Source organism: Esox lucius, chromosome 9 (genome assembly GCF_011004845.1).
Source record: "Esox lucius isolate fEsoLuc1 chromosome 9, fEsoLuc1.pri, whole genome shotgun sequence".
Taxonomy (NCBI): Eukaryota; Metazoa; Chordata; class Actinopteri; order Esociformes; family Esocidae; genus Esox; species Esox lucius.
In genome coordinates, this window is record NC_047577.1 from 6,206,252 (window position 1) to 6,231,022 (window position 24,771).

At 49.4% G+C, this 24,771-nt stretch overlaps 2 protein-coding genes across 7 annotated transcripts; both read left to right on the top strand.

Annotated features, from left to right (window-relative positions):
• Positions 1-27: 27 nt before the first annotated feature.
• Positions 28-15,650, top strand: cc2d1a (coiled-coil and C2 domain containing 1A). 5 transcript variants are annotated; one of them, XM_034294107.1, is made up of 27 exons: positions 28-183; positions 598-686; positions 866-992; positions 1,098-1,204; positions 1,320-1,541; positions 1,988-2,300; positions 2,672-2,781; positions 3,219-3,291; positions 3,533-3,634; positions 3,745-3,872; positions 3,999-4,071; positions 4,263-4,390; positions 4,520-4,616; positions 4,810-4,982; positions 5,391-5,516; positions 5,709-5,767; positions 6,221-6,337; positions 6,670-6,743; positions 7,021-7,079; positions 8,203-8,354; positions 8,853-8,943; positions 9,723-10,205; positions 10,838-10,972; positions 11,191-11,317; positions 12,040-12,116; positions 12,352-12,399; positions 12,859-15,650. In XM_034294107.1, the coding sequence occupies exons 2-27, from the start codon at positions 630-632 to the stop codon at positions 12,889-12,891; spliced, it is 3,291 nt and encodes a 1,096-aa protein (XP_034149998.1). In that variant the 5' UTR covers positions 28-183; positions 598-629; the 3' UTR covers positions 12,892-15,650. The 5 variants fall into 5 exon arrangements, with proteins under 5 accessions (XP_034149998.1, XP_034149999.1, XP_034150000.1 ...); XM_034294108.1 differs by having other exon boundaries at positions 4,263-4,381; XM_034294109.1 differs by having other exon boundaries at positions 641-686.
• On the top strand, positions 13,466-23,155 carry mri1 (methylthioribose-1-phosphate isomerase 1). Of its 2 annotated transcripts, XM_034294113.1 has the most exons (7): positions 13,466-13,469; positions 17,024-17,215; positions 19,995-20,218; positions 20,374-20,543; positions 21,259-21,435; positions 21,871-22,092; positions 22,832-23,155. In XM_034294113.1, the coding sequence occupies exons 2-7, from the start codon at positions 17,084-17,086 to the stop codon at positions 22,864-22,866; spliced, it is 960 nt and encodes a 319-aa protein (XP_034150004.1). In that variant the 5' UTR covers positions 13,466-13,469; positions 17,024-17,083; the 3' UTR covers positions 22,867-23,155. The 2 variants fall into 2 exon arrangements, with proteins under 2 accessions (XP_034150004.1, XP_034150003.1); XM_034294112.1 differs by lacking the exon at positions 13,466-13,469 and having other exon boundaries at positions 16,772-17,215.
• Positions 23,156-24,771: the final 1,616 nt, after the last annotated feature.

Here is a 24,771-nt window from a genome sequence, read left to right on the forward strand (position 1 = left end):
AAAGCAGGAAGTAGCCTTATGTTCCTACCTTGATTTGCAACTCTTGGGTGTTTTGATAGGTTGCAAGATAACGAGAATGTATACGTGACATAGTGCTACCGTGTATGTTTTTGGGAATTTTTCGGATCAGTTGTCGGACAAGGAAAGAAACATTCGGTCTCTGGAAAACCTATGATTGACCAGGTAAAACAAGCTCGTAAATAATAGCTAGCTGTATGTTTGCACTTTGACACCTCAGCTAGGGAGCTGGCTAGCTAACAATCTATTTACAATAACTTGCTAGCTAAACAGAGCTGTTGTTGTTCTGCAGTACAGCGAATGGGATAAACCATCTCGGTGCCATGCATAATCCTACGAATCCTATGAATTGGCTGCTGAACAGTGTGTTAGACGGAAAAACATAACGTGACAGTGAATATTAACCAGGTCAACAATTCATACAGCTAGTATTGTGCCTAAATCAACGACAACAACGTGTTGTACTGTATTTAGCTTGTATGTCAATACCTGTGTGAGAGCTACGTACTGGATGTGCAGTAGCCCACAACTGAAACTACATTCTAACGAAACGTTTCTGTTTGTTCTGTGTTGTTGTAGTCCGGACAGACGATATTTAAAAGGTTCTGTCCATGAGTCACAGTAGGAAGCCCGCGCCCCGGGGACAGGGGGCGGCACGGGCCAAACAGGTAATCCATTCGATGGTTGATTAGATTTAATGCATTGTCATGTAGAACCACAAACCACATTCTCGTTCAGAATATTGCTTTGAAATTTGCCATTTTGTTTCTTATCTCTGGCTCTCCATCCTTCTGTGTTTTTGTTTTTTTTAACCCCCCTCGTCTCTCTCCTCTCTCTCCTCTCTTAGATGGGGCTGTTGCTGGATCTCCCCCCGGAAGGAGGGATGGATGAAGGAGGAAATGAAGAAGAGCTGGAGGCAGAGCTACTTGCTCTGATGGGAGGGGGCAGGACCCCAGGGAAGAAAGAAGGAAAAGGTGAGTTCCTAATCATCGTACCCATTCAATATCTTATCCAATTTCTGTCAATAAATATATTTTGTGTGTATGTGTGTGTGTGCGTGTTTCTTCCTCTCTCCACAGCTCCTGTTCCCATGGCGGATATCGAACGCATGGCGGCTTTGTGTATGAAGGATCTCGATGACGATGATGTTGGAGATGAAGATCTGGAGGATGACGACGACCTCCTGGTAACACCGTCACTGCACACAGTCTCCTCTTTCCGTATTTGATTCCTCTTTTCTATATTGCGTCAATCCCGAAAAACTCTGGTTAGACAAGTATGTATTTTCTGTTCGTCCCCAGGCTGAGCTGAACGAGGTCTTGGAGGATGAAGAGGAAGAGGCTCCTCCTCCTCGCGCCTCCTGCCCTTCCAGCTCCAACTCCACCCCCAGCACCTCCCCAGGTGGACCGGCCGGGCTGGAGGCCCTCCTGGCGGAACGCATCGACATGTACCAGACGGCCATCTCCAATGCCAACGCAGCGGGCGACGGCAGCAAGGCGCGCAGATACGACCGCGGACTGAAGGTGAGGCCACGACAGCGACCGGGGATCGGCTCAGCCTTTTGAATTGGAAAGTAACAACAGAGGCCTGTAATAGCCTGGTACTGATCCCATATCAGAATTCTTACGACCGGAAAGTAAAAACAGAGACCTGTAATAGCCTGGTACTGATCCCATATCAGAATTGTTACAACCGGAAAGTAACAACAGAGACCTGTAATAGCCTGGTACTGATCCCATATCGGAACTCTTAAAACCAGAAGGTGGTTACGACCTCGCAGTCCAGTGGAGTTATCGTAGCCAGTTCAGACCCTAGTGATGTCACACCCATAATGACCCCTGGCGTGGTGAAGACTTCCTGGTTGAGAATGCGCCTGCTTGGGAGCTGCTGTGTCTAGCCATGTAAACCTGTAATTCATTGCGTCCAGGTGTATAATTACTTGATCCGGGACCCCCCCCTCCCTCCCCAGACTTTGCAGACGATGTTGGTGTCCGCCAAGAAAGGAAAACCAGTCAACCAAGAGGAAATCCCGCCTCCGGTCGCCATTGGTGGAAAGGCTGCCCCCGCACCGCAGCCTGAACCAGTCAAAGTGCGGGAGCCTCTAGCCCCAGTGTTGACACCCTCCCAGACCACCAATCAGAAGCCCCTAAGGGAGGCTGCACCTGTTGCCCCACCTCCAAAGCCCCACCTCCTAGTTCCGCCTCAGAAGAATACTGCTGTTACCCCGGAAACGCCTGCTATCTCCCCCCTTACCCCCATCCAGCCAGATGGGAGGCACTCCGGTAGATGACACACTTACACACAAATTCACACATCCAGAATTGCAAGTCTTAGCCCCCAACCCAAAATGTAGGTCTTACTGTAACCCTCACCCTAAACGCTGAATGGCTCCCATAATAGCCTAAACGTAACACTGATTCTGACCCAACCTAATTCTGACCATAAGATTAACCTGAAGCCTAAAAGGATGGTAATTGTCTATGTTAGGACTTGCAAAAACGTCAATTTATTCCAGTTCTCAATTCGAGTTAATAACACACACACACACACACACACACACACTGAAACTGTCCTTCAAAACAGTAAATGTCAGTGAAACAATGTGCTTGTTCTCCCTGCCTCTCTCTCCCTGCCTGTCCCTCTCTGCCTGTAGAGTTGAAGCAGTCTGTTCTGACACGACAGAGGGAGTATAAGCTGGCAGCAATCCAGGCCAAGCAGGGTGGAGACTCAGAACTCGCCAAGCAACACTACCTCGTCGCCAAGGTAACAGAAGGACACACCCACCCGACTGCTCCTGTCCAACAGCACTTCCTCATTTCTGTGTTTTCAGACACCTGCTGACAGTGCTTCCTTAATGGCTGCATCCTAAACAGGAAGCAGTTGGAAATGCGCTGTACTCCTAAATCTGCAGGAGTTAGGGTTCTGGTCCTTATTAGGAGACTATGGAGGGGACAAGGACTAGTTAGGAACGACACACTTGATCTGCACACGTTTTGGTTCTCGGTTTGATTGAGACGGTGGTGAAAGATAGATGGGGAGAGTGTTTCCTTTAATTGCAGGGCGCTGGGTTCACAGAATGCGCCCGACCAGCGTGGGCCCTCAACACACTGTGGCCGAGGGGAATCGGAGATGCGTTGGTTTTGTATGAGAACCTTTAAAAGATGCCCTGCTTTCCCTCCACCTCCCCCTCCTCTCTGTAGAAACTGGACCCAGTGGTGGAGGCGTTGGATAGAGGGGAACCAGTGGACCTCAGCTCTCTACCTCCTCCTCCAGGTACACTTGGGTTACCACCCTGGCCGACCTGGGCCAGAACCAAAGGCCAGAACAGTATTGGCTGTTTTCTATCGCCTGGGTGTTGGCATCTCGAAATAAATTATTTCAGATTTCCAGGACATAAATATTAACAGCACCGGCTCCTGTTTTAGTCCTCTAAAGCCGGTAAATACAAAACCTGTAGTGAACAATCAGAAAATCTAATTTAACCCTTTACATCCTGCTGTCTCTCTCTTGGCAGGAGATGTGGCGGTTGAGCGTTCGGCTCCTCCACCTTCCCAGTCTTTGCCCAGCCCCGCCCCCACAGCCGCTCCCCCTGCAGCGCCCCCGGTGGCCGAAGCTGGTAAGACACGCACAAGCCCTGTGTGATTCTCTGGTGTCTCAGCCTTCCTCCACTCACAGATATTGCAGGTATAAAGATGTGTGTGCGTGTGCGTGTGCGTGCGTGAACAGCCCTCCCAGCCCCGGGCAGTGTGGGGGAGGCGTTACAACAGAGGATGGATCGGTACAAAGCGGCCGCCGTGGGAGCCAAGAGCAAAGGAGACGACCGCAAGGCCCGCATGCACGAGCGCATAGTCAAGGTACTCACACACACACACACACACACACAACAATAGACTGGTAACTTTAATTTTTTGATGTAAGCAGTGAGGCTCCCCTCTGGTTCTGTGGTAAAGGTACTTGTAAAATCCTCTCCTTACATGCAGCAATACCAGGACGCCATCCGGGCTCATAAATCTGGACGACCGGTAAACCTGGCTGATCTACCGGTACCGCCAGGTAACTGACTGTGCCGTGTTTTACCGTTTCCTTAACGTTAACGCAGTTATGTGCTTTGTTGGCATTACTGTTTTAATACACAGTAGTTGGAATGTAGTCCTCTGTAGTAGTATTTTAGTACTATGAAACAGTATTTTAGTACTATGAAACCGTACTTTAGTACTGTGTATTTACATCCTATCGTGTTCCAGGTTGCCCCCCGCTACAAGGCTCCGAGGGAGGCCAACAGAACCTTATGGGCGTCATGGAGACGGCCATGAAATTAGCCAATCGGGACGTAGACGCGGAGGATGACGATGGACCAGAGGAGGTAGCCACGGTAACATCTGTCATAAGATCGTGTGACAATGAAGATGGTTTGGGAAAGAGAGCGTTCTTGGCGGTCTATGATGTCCCATGCTAGATGGTGATAGATGGTGTATTTATCTCTCTCTCTCCATCCCCATAGCCCACAGCAAGACCTCCGGTCCAGAAAGCCAAAGCTCCGGCCCCTCCGCCGGGTTCGGGTGGGAGCAAAACACTGGAGTCCAAGCTGGGACCTAAATGTGTGTGTTACATGCCGCCCCTTGACCGAACAGATTCACTCGTTAGCCAGACTCACACACACACTTGACCTTTTTAGTAATTTAGTAACCCTAATGGAAATGGGAAAATAGAAATATCGTCCTTACCGTGACCTTACCGTGACCTGTCCTCTCTTCCCTCCCTGTGTGTGTGACATCACTTCCGGTGCCCCAGCCCAGCAGCAGTTGGACTTCCTAATGGCTCGGCGGCAGGCCTTCATCCGCGCCGCGCTGCGGTCCAAGCAGATGAAGGACATGCAAGGAGCGGCGGTCCATCTCCGGAACGCCAAGGGGCTGGATCACATGATCAACGCCACCAAGGGCGGCCTGCCTGTAGACATCACCAAGGTGTGTGTTGGCCCGGGGGGGGGGGGGTCAGATCGAACGAAGCGGGAAATTGGTGTGTGCGTGCGTGCGTGTGTGAAGGTCAAGCAGAGAGGAGGACAGGGAGGAGTGGGGCAACAGAGGCTGTGCGTGCGCTTACATTTTCCCCTAGGTAACGGGAGAGAGTGGGCGGGGTTCTGATGTTACGTCCAGGTGTCCGCGTGGAAGTGGCAGGACAGAAGCTTCAGCAGATGGAGGGGACACCAACACTGTGTGTGTCTGATTGAATCTCCTGCTGGAATGATTTCACGTCCCCCTTTCATTTTCCTCTTTCACGCCTCTCTCCTTCCTCTCCTCGTTCTCTCCTCACTGTCTCTCTCCTTGTGACTATATTTAAACTCCTGCATATTGATGTCCTCCTTCCCCCACCAGGTCCCCAGTGCCCCAGTGAGTGAGGAGGATTACACTCTATCACGCTCCTCCCGCGCCTCCCCCCTCTCCCCCCGTACCTCAGAGCAGTACAGCAGCCTGATGGGGGCCCTGCGACAGCAGCATGAGGTAATAACACCCCTTACTAAACACTTAGGACACTTTATTACACGCTTTGGACGCCATAGTACGTGCTTAGGATGCCTTACTACATGCTTATGACATGTGAGGACACCTTTTACGTTATTTCCTTTAGTTAACACGTACAGTACATGTGCTGTATTGTATCCTACAATGGTCAGACTGTGTTTTCCTCCACAGAAATGTCTTAGTTACTCACAGCAGTTTACTCACATGGGAAACGTGCCTGAGACCTCCAGGTTAGTAGAGCCAGCAACCAAACCGTGTGTGCCTGTCTGTCTGTGTGCCTGTCTGTCTGTGTGCCTGTCTGTCTGTGTGCCTGTCTGTCTGTGTGCCTGTCTGTCTGTGTGCCTGTCTGTCTGTGTGCCTGTCTGTCTGTGTGTGGGTAATAACTTATCATTTATGGATTAATCCAGAATCTGTCACGGCTCATATAGTATTATGTGATTAATTGTAGCAGTAGTTCCTGGTTTGTGGATCTCATAATTGCATACTAAATCAGGATTGGCTGAAGGCGGTTCTTAAACTGGGATGGTGGTTTTAGGGGGTTCTGCTAGATTCCGCAGCCAAATTCAAAACCAGCTATTATCATAAATAGTTTGAGTTTATAGTCCTGGGAATCACACTTGACTTGACTAGCCAGGATTAGAGTGTGCAGTGTGCGAACCGTGTTTTTGTGTTCCTGTGGTCAGGTTTGAGAAGCTGGCAGAGGAGTGTATGCAGAACATCGATGTCCTGAAGACCGCTCACGCCAAGGGCCAGCCTGTCCCAAAATACCACACGGAAGAGAGGACCTACAACACTGTCAAGTACTTGACCACATCAGTGCTGTCATTACTGTGTCATTACTGTGTCATTACTGTGTCATTACTGTGTCATTACTGTGTCATTACTGTGTCATTACTAACATATTACCACACTGTTAGTAAGTATCCCCTATTGTTACTAGTACTGTCATATAAAGTGTATTTACTAACACTGTCTATACAACTAATATTACCAAATTATATTACATACCCTCCCAGGCCTTATTGGTTACATGCCCCCCCCCCCCCGGCCTTATTGGTTATATGCCACAGCCTATCAGGAGGCTTTATTTCTTAAAATAAATCATAGATTTCTTTATTTCTCCCTTTCTTAGAATGAATCCTAACCTGACAGCCAATGAGATGATGCTGTACATCGTGAAGGGCATCAATCTACCTCCTCCGTCTGGTAGGTGTGCATGAGGACTGTGGAGAACTTCCTGTGTCTGTCTCCCGGTGTGTCTGTCTCTCTTCCTCTGTGTCTGTCTCCCGGTGTGTCTGTCTCTCTTCCTCTGTGTCTGTTTCTTTGTCTGTATCTCACTGTACCTCAGTCTGTATCTATCTCTGCATCTCTCGTTGTCTCTCTGTCTTAAGGAGTCTGTATCTATCTCTGCATCTCTCGTTGTCTCTCTGTCTTCAGGAGTCTGTATCTATCTCTGCATCTCTCGTTGTCTCTCTGTCTTCAGGAGTCTCAGCCAGTGATCTTGATGCCAGTGTGCGCTTTGAGTTTCCTTTCCCTAGTGCGGTAAGACACACACACACACACACAGATGGGCTGTTCTTAGTGTCATTTTTCATAAAATGGTCCCCTGGGTCATATAGATTATTTTAATGTATAGTATTCATTTTAAAATGTTAGATATTATTCATTTTGTTCAGTTTCCAAACAATATACATTATTGCGATAGTTAAAAAAATAAAAATACATAGGTCTTAGTATTTTTAACATTGTTCCCATAATATGAAAGACATGATTTAACGCCGTTATACTTTTTTTTTGTCCTTGACGTTAAGTAATGACAGTGCCAAGTGTGGTAAAGAGGCTCTTTGCAAATCCTTCAGACATATAAGTGAATAAAGGAGGTTGTGCTTGTCAGCACTCCCCCCCCCCCCCGCCCCGCATCTTAAACCCTTAGGACATAGAACCACGGTTCTGCGAGTTGCCTCTGATGTCTACTTAGTAGCGCTTTGGCACACATTCTGTTTCACGCGGATGAATTTGGATCTTGCTTTTCCGAACGGTTAGACCTGTTTCGCTCACAAGCCGTGTGCAGGAGTTTCACATGTCAGGGGTGTTGGTAGCAGTCATGCACGAAAATCAAACGAGAACAGTTTTGATGGACCGTGTTTTCACTTTCAGAAGTGTGGGTTAAAGAGAGTGGGTCTTCCAATGAGAGGGGTGTGGCTTCGAGAAGTAAATCCTTATTGGTCAGTCATGAAGTGGACCTCTGACCCATGGCCGTACTAGCGTGGCCGTTCTAGCGTGGCCGTACTAGCATGGCCGTTGTAAATGACTTGTGTAGAGACAACTTTACTTTTAACCCGACTGCCGTTTTTATTACAGGAATTTGTGTTACGGTAATGAGATCCATGGGACTTATTGTAATTCTATACTTTAATGTGCATCTCAACTTGCGTTGTGTATTCCTGCGCGCTATGAATTAACTAGAGCCACGTATTGTATTTTACTCCAGTAGTGATATCGATGCATTTCGGTCATGACAGGTTCGCTGTGAAAACGACATCAAACTTTGCACTCATGAAGGTTACATCTTTTTTTCTGATTTGTGTGTGAGCACATTTTCACTTGGGTAAGCGAAAAAATATAATCTTTCTGTGTGTGCGTGCGTGCGTGCGTGCAAGAGTAGGAGGAGGCGCAGCGTGATAAGACCAGCACCATGAAGGGCACCAACAGTCCCGAGTTCAAAGAGGAGTTCAAACTCGTCATCAACCGTCAGCACCGAGGCTTCAAGAGGCTCATTCAGACCAAGGGGATCAAGTTTGACATCGTCCACAAGGGGTGAGAGCGCCTACTGGACTGGCAGCATGGCTCCCCATCCCCTGTACGCATCCGGTTTCACAGACACAGACTCATCCTGGTACCGCACCAATGGAAACCCAGCGGAGGCCTCATCTGTTTCTGTGAAACCGCAACACCCAAGTTGTTCTCTATTATGTCTGTGGGGTTCATCCGGGGGGCCAGGGTCAGAGCCGACGTAACCTGGTTGGAGATGTTTAAAACCATGACTGTTGTGCTGGGCGTTTGTAGAATTACCCTGTTTGACACAGGGTTCCACGGAGCAGGAGGTTCTGGTGTTGACTTCCTGTGTGTGTGTGTGTGTGTGTGTGTGTGTGTGTGTGTGTGTGTGTGTGTGTGTGTGTGTGTGTGTGTGTGTGTGTGTGTGTGTGTGTGTGTGTGTGTGTGTGTGTGTGTGTGTGTGTGTGTGTGTGTGTGTGTGTGTGTGTGTGTGTGTGTGTGTGTGTGTGTGTGTGTGTGTGTGTGTGTGTGTGTGTGTAGGGGTCTGTTCAAGGGAGACAGAGTGGTGGGGAACGCTCAGCTGAAACTGGAGTCCCTGGAGAGCCAGTGTGACATCAGACAGATCGTAGAGGTGGGAACACACAGACACACTCTCAACACGCTCACTGGCCAGTTTATTAGGTACACCAACTAGTACCCGGGCCCAGGTTGTTCTGGTCCTGGATTCTACCGGGTGCTGGAAAGGAAAACCTGGATGGCGTTTCATCCCAAACACGCTCTATTAGTCGAGGTCCCAGGCCGGCTCGCTCTACTCCGCTAAACTGATCTCACTGTTGTATTCCTGTAACCTGCTAGAACCATCCATTTTATGTCCCACGTTTTGATGTTCAGTGGAACAGTAACTGAACACGGCGATGACCTGTAGGAACCAAGGCCTGCATGATCCATTTACATGTAGGAACCAAGGCCCGCATGATCCATTTACATGTAGGAACCGAGGCCCACATGATCCATTTACATGTAGGAACCGAGGCCCGCATGATCTATTTACATGTAGGAACCGAGGCCCGCATGATCCATTTACATGTAAGAACCAAGGCCCGCATGATCCATTTACATGTAGGAACCAAGGCCCGCATGATCCATTTACATGTAGGAACCAAGGCCCGCGTGATCCATTTACATGTAGGAACCAAGGCCCGCGTGATCCATTTACATGTAGGAACCAAGGCCCACTTGATCCATTTACATGTAAGAACCAAGGCCCACGTGATCCATTTACATGTAAGAACCAAGGCCCACGTGATCCCAATTGGGCACCTAATAAACTGGCTCCTGAGTGAAAACCTTTAACACATACTTTACAAACACAACACGCACACATCCAACCGTGTGTTGTTGCTGTGCTAGGTGTTGGATGGGCGTAAGGCCACCGGGGGTAAGCTGGAGGTTCGTGTGAAGATTCGGGAGCCTCTGGGAGGGGCGCAGCTTCAGACCACCACAGAGAAGTGGCTGGTTATAGACCCCCCACCCATCACCACCCCTGACCAGGAGCGCCACAGAGAGGATCGGGATAGTAGAGGGGGTGAACCGGAGAGTCGAGACAGGAGACGCGGTGAACCGGAGAGTCGGGACAGGAGGCGCGGTGAACCGGAGAGTCGGGACAGGAGGCGCGGTGAACCGGTGAGTGGAGACAGGAGACGCGGTGAACCGGTGAGTCGAGACAGGAGACGCGGTGAACCGGTGAGTCGAGACAGGAGACGCGGTGAACCGGTGAGTCGGGACAGGAGACGCGGTGAACCGGTGAGTCGGGACAGGAGACGCGGTGAACCGGTGAGTCGGGACAGGAGACGCGGTGAACCGGTGAGTCGGGACAGGAGACGCGGTGAACCGGTGAGTCGGGACAGGAGAGAGAGCAGACATTCGTTGTTGCTCGCTCGTTAGTGTATCCGGTTGCTGTAGAAGGAGAGAGAAGCAGAGAGAAGCGGGGAGATAATGTGAAGTAAGAGGAGGGAGGGAGATTTTGCGGAGCGGGTGGTCTGCCTTTATGGGGAACCACTGGGACTAAACTGGGTGTCACTTGACATGTTCGTGGGTTTTCTTGTCAACAAGAACACCGTTCTGCCTCAGAACACCGTGAGGTTCTGTTCTTTACATTTCGGTGTTGGAGGGAGCCACACACCGACGGCTGGCCGTTGCCACGACCACCACGCTTCTTCCCAACAGATTCTCTCACCTAGCCCTCTCACCTGACATCCCTCCCACTTTCTCTGGACCAGACAAAATATGTAAACTCCTGTGTGCTTTCACACACACACACACACACACACACCTTCAACACAACAACACGGGAAGCGTGCAGAAATGGATGCAGAAAGGCCCAATCTACGTGTGCTTTCAATTCAAAACGATAGAACTCTTCAAAGCATTTTAGACTTTATTTTTTGTTTTCGGACACATTGCTTAGAAACTGTGCGCGTCTAATGGATTGAGAAGCGAGGTTTAAATCTGCCTCTGTTTTCCAGGCTCCATCGCCTCGCTCTAAACCCAAGAGTGATTCTGGACGGACCAGCAGTCACCCCAGCAGCCACTCTCCTCCCCAGTATAAATTCCACAGCTTCAGCCTGCTGAACTATGACAAGGAGAGGCTGGAGAGGAAAGTGCGTACTCTTGTGATATCACCCCCTGCTGTAGTTTTCACACGTTTTCTCTCGGTCACCCTGTCTCTCTCTCTCTCTCTTTCGTCTTTCTTTGCCGCTCCTCTCCCTTTTCTCTCTGTGTCTGTGCAAATTCAGTCTAAATATGCTGAGAATTGGAGGGCCCCATTCAGGGCTGTGATTGGTCTAAGGTGGTGTCAATCGCCCTGTGTGTCTGACAGATTGGTGAATTCCAGAAGAGTAAGCAGGACCCTCCGCCCAGCCTCCTAGAGCAACACAAGGACGTCACCCACAGGCTGCAGTGGCAGAAAGCCCAGTTAGGGAGAGGCTCACCGACACTACTGACTGGTAACTAACCACTAGTGACAGGCTACTGACCACTAGTGACAGGCTACTGACAGGTAACTGATGCCTCAGACAGATAACTGGCAAACTACCGACAGGTCACCGACACACTACAGACTTACTACTGATTGGTAACTGACAGGTAACTGACCACTACTGACAGGTAACTGACCACTACTGACAGGTAACTGACCACTACTGACAGGTAACTGACCACTACTGACAGGTAACTAGCCACTAGTGACACACTACTGACGGGCAACTGACACACTACTGACGGGCAACTGACACACTACTGACGGGCAACTGACACACTACTGACAGGTAACTGACACACCTCGGACAGATAACTCACAAACTACCGACAGGTAACTGACACCCTACTAACAGGTAACAGACACGCTACTGACACAGTAGTAAAGTAGACCAGCAAGTTCAGCCTGATACCTGAGAATTGATCAGTTGCCCCAAAAGGTTGAATAGTTCAGTAGATATGCTGGACACATGATCATATTAGTCATAGAAACACTCTACTTGACTTGGTGGATGGACAGGTTCCTTTCAGAATGTGATGTCAGCAGGACACAGACCCGCCCCCACAGAATGTCTAATACAAACGTCTCATTTGCATCTGTGTTCTCTCTCTCTCTCTCTCTCTCTCTCTCTCTCTCTCTCTCTCTCTCTCCCCCCCATCCCCCTCTCTCCCCCCATCCCCCTCTCTTCAGACTATGAAAATGTGTTGAGGCGTTTGTCCCAGGGTCTTGGTGACTCTGTTAAGACGTTCTCCGCTCAAGGCAATAGGGTGAGTAAATAATCGTGTGTGTATGCGCTCGCTCCAAAGGTCCTCACCAGTATGTTAAATAATGACTAGTGAGGACATTTCGGCGGGCATCAATTTCTAAGCTTGGCCTTAAAGTTAGGGGTTAGATAAGCTAGATCTCTTTTCATGGAAATCATTTGTGATCCCAGAAAAGGCCCACTTGTGGTAGTAAAACAAGCGTGACTCTCTCTCTCTCCCTGCCTGCCTGCCTTTTCAGGATGCCGCCAAGGACTGTTTATACCGGCTGAAGATGGTTGAGACTGAGGTAAACGAAGTGTGTGTGTGTAACCTAATAACAAGATCTTCGCTTACTCAGACCACATTCTTTGTATAAGCACTTATTCAGCGTTTTCATATCTACTATTACTGTACATGTGGGTCTTGTTGAAAGTGTAGTATGTGGCAGAGTGGGGCAACCAACGTCTGTTGAGAACATATTTCGGGAGCATGACAAACTTAAAATGGCTGTGATTCAGCTCATGAATATTACTGAATGTGTTTGGGTCCCCTCTTCGTGTCTTAATATATTCACATTTAAATGACTGATTGTATTGAGGACCAATCAACTGCTCCTACCAGGTGTCCCATCCAGTAGGGGCTCACTTCCGGCTAGGTTTTCCCATGTTCACTGACACCTCCCCCTCTCCTCCTTTCTCCTCTCCTCCTTTCTCTCACTCTCCTCTCACACTTGTCTCTTCCTCTCCATGTCCTCTCCATTTCTCAGTTGGAATCTGTGAAGAGGAAACGCTCCGTATAAGAGAGGACAGAGTGGTGGCTGGAGGACTGTTCTCTCTCAGATGCACGCACACACACACACAAACACACACACACACGCACAGACATAAAGGAGTCTAGCTTCTCTAGCGTCTCCAAGACACTCCTAAGCTTCAGTCTGCCTCAAATTATAATCTCTCTATTTAGTATTTTGATTTCTATTGTTTTTAATTCCTGCTTACTGTGGTTTTGTTTGAGGGGAAACCATCTGAAATGAGAACCAAGGTGTGTTCCAAATGCCCTGGGAATTGTGTTCCAAATGCCCTGGGAATTGTGTTCCAAATGCCCTGGGTAGTGTGTTCCAAATGCCCTGGGTATTGTGTTCCAAATGCCCTGGGTAGTGCATGTCTCAGAGACCAGGCAGACTGAGGAAACATGCAGGCATGAAGGGGGAGGTTTATTCACACTAGGAAACAAAACACTACATATGTTAACAGAACCCAGACTCCTCCATTCTCTCGCTCCCTATCGTACTCCCCCGTCCCCCGTCCCGTCTCCCCCTCTGTTCAACCCTCTCTAACCAAGTGACTCCAGGTAATTAGAAGTGCGCCGAGTGTGTGTGTGTGTGTGTGCCGAGTGTGTGTGTGTGCGCCGAGTGTGTGTGTGTGCGCCGAGTGTGTGTGTGTGCGCCGAGTGTGTGTGTGTGCGTCGAGTGTAATGAGCTTAGTCAAATCTGTCTGCTCCACTATTCTCAGATTACAGTAATCTAACCTGTTTGGTGTCGTGTGATATGGGAATGAAACCAGGGCTTCGGGGCGCGGGAACAACATCCCATAATGAGGGATTAGCTATCACCGGTGTCGCCCGGGAGACGCCTCACCCTGGGATGTGAGGAAGCAGGGTCCTCAAAGGGGTTACAGCGAGGGGGACAGTTAGAATTAGAACAGATGTAAAGCTCTGGAATCCACTGGATTTCCTTTAAATGGGGATACATGCAGGTTCTGTATTAGTTGGGATTCGTTGGTACCAGTCCAAAGCCCTGTTCAGACATGCTAGGCTGGTGGCCTAGTTGTTGAAGCAGCTGACCTGTAACTGGGAGGTTACTGGATCAAATCCCAGAGCTGTCAAGGTTGAAAATCTGTCATTCGGTCCCTGAGCAGGTTAGTTAATCCTAATTGCTCCGAGGTTGTTGCTTTGAATAAGAATGTGTTCTCTCATACCTGCTCAAATGTTTATATATAGATATGTTCCTGTAAATGAGAATATACGTTATGGCCAGGGAACACCATGTTGGTTTGACCTTTTATTATTATTTTAAAGGCGTTTTAGAACAGTTTGCGCTTTCTGAATTGTTTAGTTTTAAAATGTCTCATGAACCAGGTGGAAGAGTATTTAAAAATATTTTTCTGTCAGGATGATGTTCTGCCCACAGTTAGAATATTTGACCATGGCTTATGTCGTGTCATCATGATGTCATTACTTAGAGTATTCAGAGGTTTTTGACAGCTCTGTGATGTCATCAGTCAATGTTCTATAAAAGGCTTCAGTTTATTTTGATGTCATTCAAGCATCTTTTTAGGCAGGTTTCCATTGACACAGGTTTAATCAACCAAAGCAATTTTGCAATTTTGTCTACCTTTTAATGGACATTTTTTAAAGTGCAAATAAAAGTTTATACAATCAACATGGGGGGGTATTTTTTATGTGGCCGCAACAGTTTAAGCAGGCCAGTAGGGGGCTGCACTACAGAGAGGGTAAATTATGATTTGTATAAAGGCTTTCATGTGTCTTTCAGGCCAAAACCGAAGGGTAAAACGTTCTGGTTTTGTGTCCCAAAGGACACCCTGTTATCCACAAAGTGCACTATTTTGTTCAAAAGAGCTGCACTATGAAGAGAATAGGGTAGTGTGTACGTGCGCTCGTGCGTGTGTGATCCTTCCCCAAGCCCCAGATATATGACTTAATCCATGTCAAAGCTGCCCGATGTCCGACTCCAATCCCCAAGGGATTCTGTAAGAATGAACATTGCCTTCTCTGTCCTTGTACTTTTCTGGTTTCACGTTTGGAATGAGATGAGCAGCTCTGCTTCTTTCTGACTAAAATGCGTGTGCGTTTGGGCTCTGGCGGGCCAGGGATTGCAGATGCCAGTGGTTCTGAGGTCAGACCTGTTTTCCCTTGTTTGGGGATAGAAGGAACCCTGAGGGCAGAAACCCGTGCTCTCATCCTCCCACACACACACACACACTGTCGGTCGGTCCAAAACCACCCCGAGTCCCTGAATCCTCCCGTTGCCGTGACAACTCGCTCATCAGCATGCTTGGTGGTTGATTACGGGACAAACGTCTCTGACACACGGACAGATGGTCAAACTTACTGGTCGCTCACTTCTCTCCGTCCCTCTCTTTCTTCGCTGTCGCTCTCATTCTCTGTCCCCCTAAAGTATAACGCAGCCTTAATTACTTTCTTCTCCCCCTCAGTCTGATATTCTCTCACAACCCTGGATTGTGTATTTGGGCTTGTCGAAGTAGGAGTCCTGTAGTGGGGCCTGTGTAATCTTATTCATTACGATCCAAAAGGCAAAACTGATCCCAGCCTGTCGATGTCTTACGTTTGCGTCCTCCATGTTGTCAGTGTGGACCTGTCAATATGTCATGTACACAATGCTGATCATGGCTATATTTTTAAATGAAGTCGTTGCTGTGTGTCCGAAGGCGATTGATGATCAACTTATTTGCATTGTAATGATGTTGTAAGAAATGTCTGTTGAGGGGAATCATTATTGTATTAAAATATTGAGAATGGAATAAAGCCTGTTCATTGTTTTTATTTTTTGTGTAACACCTACAGTATAAAGTCTATAGTAGGCTACAAATTATTGCAAATTACAGTGTTTATACAAATTCGTTAAGTCTGCACGGTCCAGTCTACACGGTCCAGTCTACACTCCAGAGTCCCAATAGTCTGTAGCTTAAACAGGGTCTATAGAGTTTGTCTGGTCTGTAGAAGTCAAAAGGTCTATAGAGTTAGTCCAGACGGTTAAGCTCAGTAGGTTTGCAGAGTTAGTCTCTGTAGTTCTATAGAGCTAGTTTGTTTAGCTCAGTGGGCCTATGTAATTAACTCTACAACAGAGGTGTCAAACCGGTTCCACAGAGGGCCGAGTGTCTGCAGGTTTTTTTTTTTCTTTTTTCTATAAATTGGTTCCCAGTTCAGACCTACACAACCAGGTGAGGGTAGAAACTAACCCATTAGTGACCTAATTAGTCAATCAAGTACAAGGTGAGAGTGAAAACCTGGAGACACTAGGCCTTGGAACTGTTTGGTCACCCCTGATCTAGTATGTAGGTTATATAGTCTAGATTAAAAAGCTACTGAGGGGCCTATATAAGAGTATGAACTGAGTATTCTTAACCCCGAATGATAATTGTCAAAACGTTTTGGTACATACAAAATTGTGTACCACAGGTTTAATTTCATACGGTATCTGCGAGGGTTTCCATTTAATAACCACAACGAGGAACCCCGGGGGGTTGTGGTATATTGTCAATATACCCATGGTTGAGGATTGTATCCATGCACTCCGCGAAGTGTCCTGCCTTAGAAATTGGACATGTACACCCCATCCCCCCGACGCTTAATTGTAGCTGTTCAGAATAACTGAACAGACTCGGGCCTGAAAGCCTTTGTTCCGTCCTCTCAACCCAGAGGAGAGGCGTGAAGTGAGGCTGCCGCCTGCTCCATTGTTGAGACGGGAAGAATGAGCACCGGCTAAACTCCTGTTATGCTAATACAATTTACGCGAATGGAACATTCGCGAGAGAAAAGATGGAGGAAGGGAACGAGAGAAAGTAAGAAGGGAGAGAGTTGTCTGAACCGAGAGCAAAAGAGATGAACGTCTCCGAAAGAAAGCGAACAACCTGAGGTGGGCGTGGACTGAGTTCAGGGAGGCAGGTCCGGTTTCCTGCCGGGGTGAACACGTGGTTCCGTGTCTCGCTGTGTGTCAGTGCGAGAGATTTTCGGAGCCCCCCTCTCTTTACCCCAGCTAGCTCGCATTCATTTTCACGCTCTTTATTCCTCTGCCTACCCACACCCCCTATCTCTCTTCATTCCTTGCCCCCCCCTCTCTTTCCAACACCCCGGACGATAAGAACCGCCTCCGACGAAAAAACAGACAGGAGTTGAGTGTGCGTTGCGTTCGGGAGCCTGCCATCCGAACCGATTCATCTCGTTTGCGGGTCATGACGCTCGAAGCGATCCGTTACCGGGCCGGGTCTCTGCAGATCCTCAACCAGCTGCTTCTTCCGCACGAGACTGTGTTCGACGAGGTCCGCACGGTTCAGGACGGATATGAAGCGATCAAGTCCATGAAGGCAAGGACGGTCTCTCTAAAGATATCTTCTGTGTGTGTTGCTGTGTCTTCTTCCTCACCCCCATCCACTCTCACGCCTTGTCGCCTCCCCATGGTTGGATGTGTGTGTGTGCTGGCTTTGACAGCTGGTTAGTAGTCTGTGCAGCTTGGTACAGTGTGTTAACTGCGGTTGTCTTTGTGTCAAACAGTGTCGATCTTTTGTGTGTGCGGTGGACCCAGCGAGCCCCGTTCCGTTTGATGTATCAACGGCTGCGTGTGTTTGAGAGAGAGCGTACGAAGAGCTTCTGTGTGGCCTGTGATAGCATATTTGTTGATATGCCGGGCCTGTGTGTTTTGACCATTTCTATGGATTAGTCAACCAGTCACCGTATTGTATGGAATAGCGGCCCCGGTGTGGTCGCTCGAGACAGTCGGGCATGGCTCACTCGTTTTCACCGGCACGGGTTGGCAATTTGGTTGATCCTTAAAACGACAAGGGAATACCATAATTTATTTACCGTTTTAACGTGTACGCTTGGCACCGGCACAGCGCCGTGCCAGGTATCCGCATCCACCCATAAAAATGCTAATGGTAAAATTGTCTCTGCATTATTAACGAGTCCTGGTGTTTTGTTCGCGCGTGCAACCGCCGCGCGCGGCTAGTTGACACCTTTTGGGAGTGTTCCGCGAGGCTTTTATAACAAGCTGTGATCATGATGTATACCGACTTTCTGTCTTTATATTCAACATTATACTTCCATTGAAACAGACGCCGCTCTCCGCCTCTCTCTCGCTCTCTCTCACACACACACAGACACACACACAGACAATTGCACACCCTTTGAGATCAGTCCAACTTGAGACCTCTGTGTATCTACCTGCTTCAGGTGTGTGTGTGTGGGTGTGTGTAGATGAATGGATGACTCCTAACTAAAGCTGATCTCACACACTGGTGATGTCATTCACCACCACTCACTGTCCTGCTGTGTGTGTGTGTGTGTGTGTGTGTGTGTGTGTGTGTGTGTGTGTGTGTGTGTGTGTGTGTGTGTGTGTGTGTGTGTGTGTGTGTGTGTGTGTTTGCTTGCTTGCATACCGTCATGTCAGGTGTTGCCTCATACTTGCATCGTCTCAAAGTCCTCACTCTACCTGTATCTAGCTGTATTATCAGGAGGGACAGACGAGGAGAAACAAATAATTGTCTAAATGATACAAACAACCAGGATCCACACTGCATTCACAATGCTGCAAAGTGTCCTCTCAAATACAACACAAAACCCGCACGTAATGAGCAAAGCAGAATTTGGACTAGATCCACTAATCATCAAAATCCAGAAAAGACATGTCGTATTTCACAATCACCTGAAGGAAAACGATTCTCAAACCAGCTGGCCTTGTTCACAACAGCACAGAACCACAGTAGGGACAAACACCCAGCCAAAACCATGATACAAATTACTATTATAACTATTTAAATTGGAGTCAGTGTTTAAAAAAAGAAAGAAAGAAAAGACAATTAGAATACTATGTAGGCCCTTAACAGAGAGTACACTGTAACAGAGCACCTGACCAATGTGATGGAACCTGAATTCAGAAAAACCCAGGCAATGCTCAGAGAGAGGTGGCCAAGAGCAGGCTGGCCATGTCCACACTGCCTGCAGAATTAAGTGGAAAGGGCCAGATGTATTACCACATCGCAAACACGTTTTTCCGCTGAACCCCAATGAAATTGGGGGGGGGGGAAATCGAACATACTTAGCCTCATCGTTTGGCTGAAGTGTATCATAACTCGTAGTCATGGCGGTGAGATCTGTGGCCCGTTGCCGTGGGTAAGGGCAACCAGCGGAGCAGAAAGAAACGCGTGAACGATAAGTTGGTGCGTGTAGAGTTTGCTTTGAATTTCAGGGTTCATGTTATCACTGTTTCTCACAGTTTCTTTATTGTAGATTTAGTTGATTTCGGTGACCTTCCAGCTGGTTGTTTGATGGGAATTTATGAGTGTGTGCGTGTTATTAATTAGGCCTAACCTAACTACATATGCATGCCACAACTAATTATAATAATTATAACATAACAACATGGGAACAATAAAATGAGACAAAGACCTATATTAAACAGAAGCGTAACATGTTTTCCATGCCAATAAATCCTCTGAATTGAGAGACGGCCAAAGGTGGTCTAAAACTCAAACTGGGATTCATTTACACCAGCACCTGTCGTGTCTCCATCTCCAACAGTCCTCACCTGCCCACTTACCTTTTAATCCTGAAAAGTGAAAGCACACCTCTCTGGGCTGGGCGGGGTCGTCCTGAGTGTAGTTTACATACTAAATAGTTACTGTGTGACACTGCAATTTACTTTCAACTGAGCCTTTGGTTCTCATGGCTTACCCAAAGGACCCAAAGAAATGTCGAAAAGCTTAAAGGCCCAGAGGGTGTTGACGCGTCTATTTCATGTGGTTCACTGGTGCCTAACTTGTTCTGCAGGGTTAATAAAAGCTAATAAAAGCGTTCCAGTGGAAGGCCAGAAGACGTGCCGACACTCTGCCCGCTGTGAAAGGAGTTTGTCAGCCCTGTTAGTTGCCGTCCGACCTCGGATCAGTTTCCGGCGCCTGAGCCAGATGCAACTTGCTAATACATATTCATGAATTGACGAAGGGAATGTGTCTGTAATTTTCCGCGTGTATTCATTTCTAAAGTTTCCGTTGAAAAACTGGATGTGCAAAGAGCAGGTTTTCCACGGCCGTGTTTAATAGCAGATTCTTACGACTCCCTCTGGTTGCTTCTCTACCCCGTTGGTTCCAGGTGCGCGGCGCTCCCGCCATCGCCATCGTGGGCTGCCTGAGCCTGGCGGTGGAACTCCACGCGGGCGCCGGTGGAAACGACCCCGTGACCTTTATCCGGGAGTCCCTGTGCCACCTGACGTCGGCGAGACCCACCGCCGTCAACATGGGCCGAGCCGCCCGAGAACTGATGGAGTTTGCCGAGAATGAGAGCATGGAGAAAACTACAGAGCAACTGAGGGAGAGGTGTGGAGGGAGGGAGGGGAGGAGGAGGAGTTGGGACACAGGGAGACGGGGGGCGTTGGACAGGGTTAGTGAGAGCCAGCTACTTTATGAAGGACACACACCTCATCCAATCCCCCCCCCCCCTCTGTCCCCGCCCCTCCTGGTCCTTCCTGCAGTGTGATTGGCTGGATCGAGGAGATGCTGGAGCGCGACGTCAACGACAACAAGAAGATCGGCAACTACGGAGCGCAACACATCCTGTCTGGCGTCCCGCGAGACTCGGTCACCATCCTCACGCACTGCAACACAGGCTCGCTGGCCACCGCCGGATACGGGACCGCCCTGGGTGAGGCGGGATGAGCGTGTGTGGGGACCGCCCTGGGCGAGGGGGGATGAGCGTGTGTGGGGACCGCCCTGGGCGAGGCGGGATGAGCGTGTGTGGGGACCGCCCTGGGCGAGGGGGGATGAGCGTGTGTTGGGACCGCCCTGGGCGAGGGGGGATGAGCGTGTGTGGGGACCGCCCTGGGCGAGGCGGGATGAGCGTGTGTGGGGACCGCCCTGGGCGAGGGGGGATGAGCGTGTGTGGGGACCGCCCTGGGCGAGGGGGGATGAGCGTGTGTTGGGACCGCCCTGGGCGAGGGGGGATGAGCGTGTGTGGGGACCGCCCTGGGCGAGGGGGGATGAGCGTGTGTTGGGACCGCCCTGGGCGAGGGGGGATGAGCGTGTGTTGGGACCGCCCTGGGCGAGGGGGGATGAGCGTGTGAGGGGACCGCCCTGGGCGAGGCGGGATGAGCGTGTGAGGGGACCGCCCTGGGCGAGGCGGGATGAGCGTGTGAGGGGACCGCCCTGGGCGAGGCGGGATGAGCGTGTGTTGGGACCGCCCTGGGCGAGGGGGGATGAGCGTGTGAGGGGACCGCCCTGGGCGAGGCGGGATGAGCGTGTGAGGGGACCGCCCTGGGCGAGGCGGGATGACCATTTCTCTAGGCACGCCTTGGCCCATCTGAGCGTGTTTAACCGGTGTGTGTGTGTGTGTGTGTGTGTGTGTGTGTGTGTGAGTGAAGGTGTGGTACGTTCCCTCCACGCTCTGGGACGTCTGAGGCGTGTTTATTGCACGGAGACCAGGCCGTACAACCAGGGCGCCAGGCTGACGGCGTACGAGGCTGTCGCCGAGGGATTCCCCGCCACCCTCATCACAGACAGCATGGCGGCTCTCACCATGAGGGAGAGGGGCATCACAGGTTGGTCCCTCTGTCTGGTTTGGGGGGAGGTCTCCTTCTCCCTCTCACCATGAGGTTCCCTCTGTCTGGTTGGGGGGAGGTCTCCTTCTCCCTCTCACCATGAGGTTCCCTCTGTCTGGTTGGGGGGAGGTCTCCTTCTCCCTCTCACCATGAGGTTCCCTCTGTCTGGTTGGGGGGAGGTCTCCTTCTCCCTCTCACCATGAGGTTCCCTCTGTCTGGTTGGGGGGAGGTCTCCTTCTCCCTCTCACCATGAGGTTCCCTCTGTCTGGTTGGGGGGAGGTCTCCTTCTCCCTCTCACCATGAGGTTCCCTCTGTCTGGTTGGGGGGAGGTCTCCTTCTCCCTCTCACCATGAGGTTCCCTCTGTCTGCTTGGGGGGAGGTCTCCTTCTCCCTCACACCTTTCCTTCGGCTCAATCTGTCAACCCCCCCCCCCAGCTGTGGTCGTTGGCGCGGACCGGGTAGTCGCCAACGGTGACACGGCCAACAAGATCGGCACGTACCAGCTGGCCATAGCCGCGAAGCACCATGGCATCCCGTTCTACGTGGCGGCGCCCAGCACATCGTGCGACCTGAGTCTGGAGAGTGGCCGCGACATTGTCATCGAGGAGCGCCCCGCCGAGGAGCTCACCAGCATCAACGGAGTGCCCATCGCTGCCCAGGTCGCTGCGTGGCGCGCCCTTGCGCGCGCGCGTGCGTGCGCGTGTGTGTGTGTGCATGTGCACATGCGCGTGGCTAATAATACACCTGGTGACCAATGATGGGTTGTGTAAGTTGGCCCCCCCTGAGAAGAAGGCAGAGAGGTTGGGCTCAACCTTAGGGTTGGGTTTTTTGTTAGAATCGGGTTGGGTTTGGCCACTATGGGTTAGGCTTTTGGGCTTGGGTTAAGTATAGGAATAAATGTGAAGTTATTAAGTTTAGGGTTAAGATTAGGTTTAGAAAAATACTTCTGGTTCTCCCACAAGAATAGAAAACATTGAGTGCGTGCGTGCGTGTGCGTGTGCGTGTGCGTGTGTGTGTGCGTGTGTGTGTGTGTGAGTGACTGAGACAGAGAGAGCCTAGTACAACCACATACAGTGATGAAGGGGGTGACGGGCAGGCAGTGAGCTTGAGAGATGGAGAGAGATGTGTGAGTGATAGAGATGAGCGAGGAGGTGTGTGAGTGATACAGATGCGCGATGGAGATGTGTAGTTCGCTGTATTCCCGCTGTATTCTCACGGAACCAACTCAGTGGTGACATGTCTCTAATTAATGAACCAGAGAGAGAAGAGGAGATCTCTGTAATTATATTTTACAGAGACTTTAATGGCGACAGTCACCTTCGGGGGGTTACCCCAAAGAGACCGTCATCCCTGGGGTGTCATGCTCACTCCCTCTACCCCCCCCCCCCCCCTCCAACAGGTATAGACGTGTGGAACCGGCGTTTGATGTGACCCCCCATCAGCTGATCACAGGGGCATCATCACGGAGTTGGGGGTGTTTCTGCCCTCAGAGCTGCAGGCAGCACTCACCGGTCGCCTCACCGCGCTGTAGGGGGACAGCGCCCACTGCTGGCCACCAAGCGCTACTGCATCTTCATTTTCTGGGCCAGTTTACTCGAATGGGACTTAAACGTCCAATATTGTCACACGCGCACACAGATGTGGAAGTCAAATTTTGTTTTTTTTTTACCAACACTCAGTGTTACACAGACACAGAAATCACATGTTTTGCAGTTATGCGCGCGCGCACACACACACACGTTATGCAGGGACTATACCAGAAACACACACACACGTTATGCAGGGACTATACCAGAAACACAAACACACACGTTATGCAGGGACTATACCAGAAACACACACACACGTTATGCAGGGACTCTACCAGAAAACACACACACACACCATTATGCTGGGACTCAACCAGACACACACAACCCCCTACACTCTGTTCATCTCTTGTCCAGTGATCTGTTGCTATGTGAAGTTCTCTCTCTCTCTCTCTCCTTACTCTGTCTCTCTGTCTCTCTCTCTCTCTCTCTCTCTCTCTCTCTCTCTCTCCTTACTCTGTCTCTCTTTATCTCTCCCATCTGTCTCTCCATCCTACAAAATGGTTTCCACATTGAGAAACAATTCTAATCTTGATGCCGCTCTTGAGAACAGTAACAGTTATTGGTTAATAAGTAGCGTGATTCGAGAATGTCAGATTGTTCAGCTAGAAGGAGAAAAAAAACGTTAGCCTGTTTTTTTGTTTAGTTCTTTTGCTTACAGGGATCATACTCAGCGAACGATGTTTTGATTAAAGGTAAACCTCTTTTGAGCAGTTTGTGGTGCTTGCGTTTAGATTTCAACGTTGCTGCGTAATTTGTATAAAACTGTTCGCATTGGTACCACTTTGTACAAAACTAAAGTATTCCTTTTGGAGTCTGAGTAAAAGCATTGTAGCACGAGGCCCGGGAGTAAACTGTCAGCTCTGAAAAGAAAGTAATCACTGTCTTTATCAAAGTGCCTGGTGAGACGGCAAAACTTTGGCTCGTTGATTAATGGATGTCGACAGAAATGTCTACATGGAGCAGTTCACAATCCTAGTTGGTGATTCAAAGGAACATTTAAAAGTATACCCTGTCGAAAAAGGCTATTAATGTAGAAATTTTACTATGTCCTCATTTGTTTTCATAGAACTGTGACTTCAAATTCTGGGCCACACATTTGTAGCACAGTCTCCAATACATTGATTATTTCTCCTCTGTTTCCTCATAGACCACTGATTTAACCTGGGACCATAGAGCTCAGGTGACATGGTAGTGAACTATATACTGTTCCGTTTGGGACACAACCATTTTGACACAGAAGGCCTTAACAATTCAAACAGGATCTGAAACCGTTTAAACCATACAATCAAGTTGACATTGAATTCTAATGCCCTTAACTGAGATCAGGCGTCCGGATCTGCCTGGTTTTCTGAATCCTCACCCCCAGGGCAGCTGAATCGTAAACATCCTGGCTACCTCCTGTACCTCAACCACGTCTTTACCTTCCCGTACCTCAACCCACGTCTTTACTTGCTGTACCTCAACCCACGTCTTTACCTTCCCGTACCTCAACCCACGTCTTTACCTTGCTGTACCTCAACCCACGTCTTTACCTTCCCGTACCTCAACCCACGTCTTTACCTTCCCGTACCTCAACCCACGTCTTTACCTTCCCGTACCTCAACCCACGTCTTTACATTACCGTACCTCAACCCACGTCTTTACCTTCCCGTACCTCAACCCACGTCTTTACCTTGCTGTACCTCAACCCACGTCTTTACTTTCCCGTACCTCAACCCACGTCTTTACCTTCCCGTACCTCAAC

Excerpts from the sequence above, each read along its gene's own strand:
- cc2d1a (XM_034294107.1), top strand. The coding sequence starts at position 630 with ATGAGTCACAGTAGGAAGCCCGCGCCCCGGGGACAGGGGGCGGCACGG. Across the intron at positions 4,072-4,262 it reads TGATCTACCGGTACCGCCAG|GTTGCCCCCCGCTACAAGGC; the intron begins GTAACTGACTGT and ends ATCGTGTTCCAG. Across the intron at positions 5,768-6,220 it reads AACGTGCCTGAGACCTCCAG|GTTTGAGAAGCTGGCAGAGG; the intron begins GTTAGTAGAGCC and ends TCCTGTGGTCAG.
- mri1 (XM_034294113.1), top strand. The coding sequence starts at position 17,084 with ATGACGCTCGAAGCGATCCGTTACCGGGCCGGGTCTCTGCAGATCCTC. Across the intron at positions 20,219-20,373 it reads ACAGAGCAACTGAGGGAGAG|TGTGATTGGCTGGATCGAGG; the intron begins GTGTGGAGGGAG and ends TCCTTCCTGCAG. Across the intron at positions 21,436-21,870 it reads GAGGGAGAGGGGCATCACAG|CTGTGGTCGTTGGCGCGGAC; the intron begins GTTGGTCCCTCT and ends CCCCCCCCCCAG.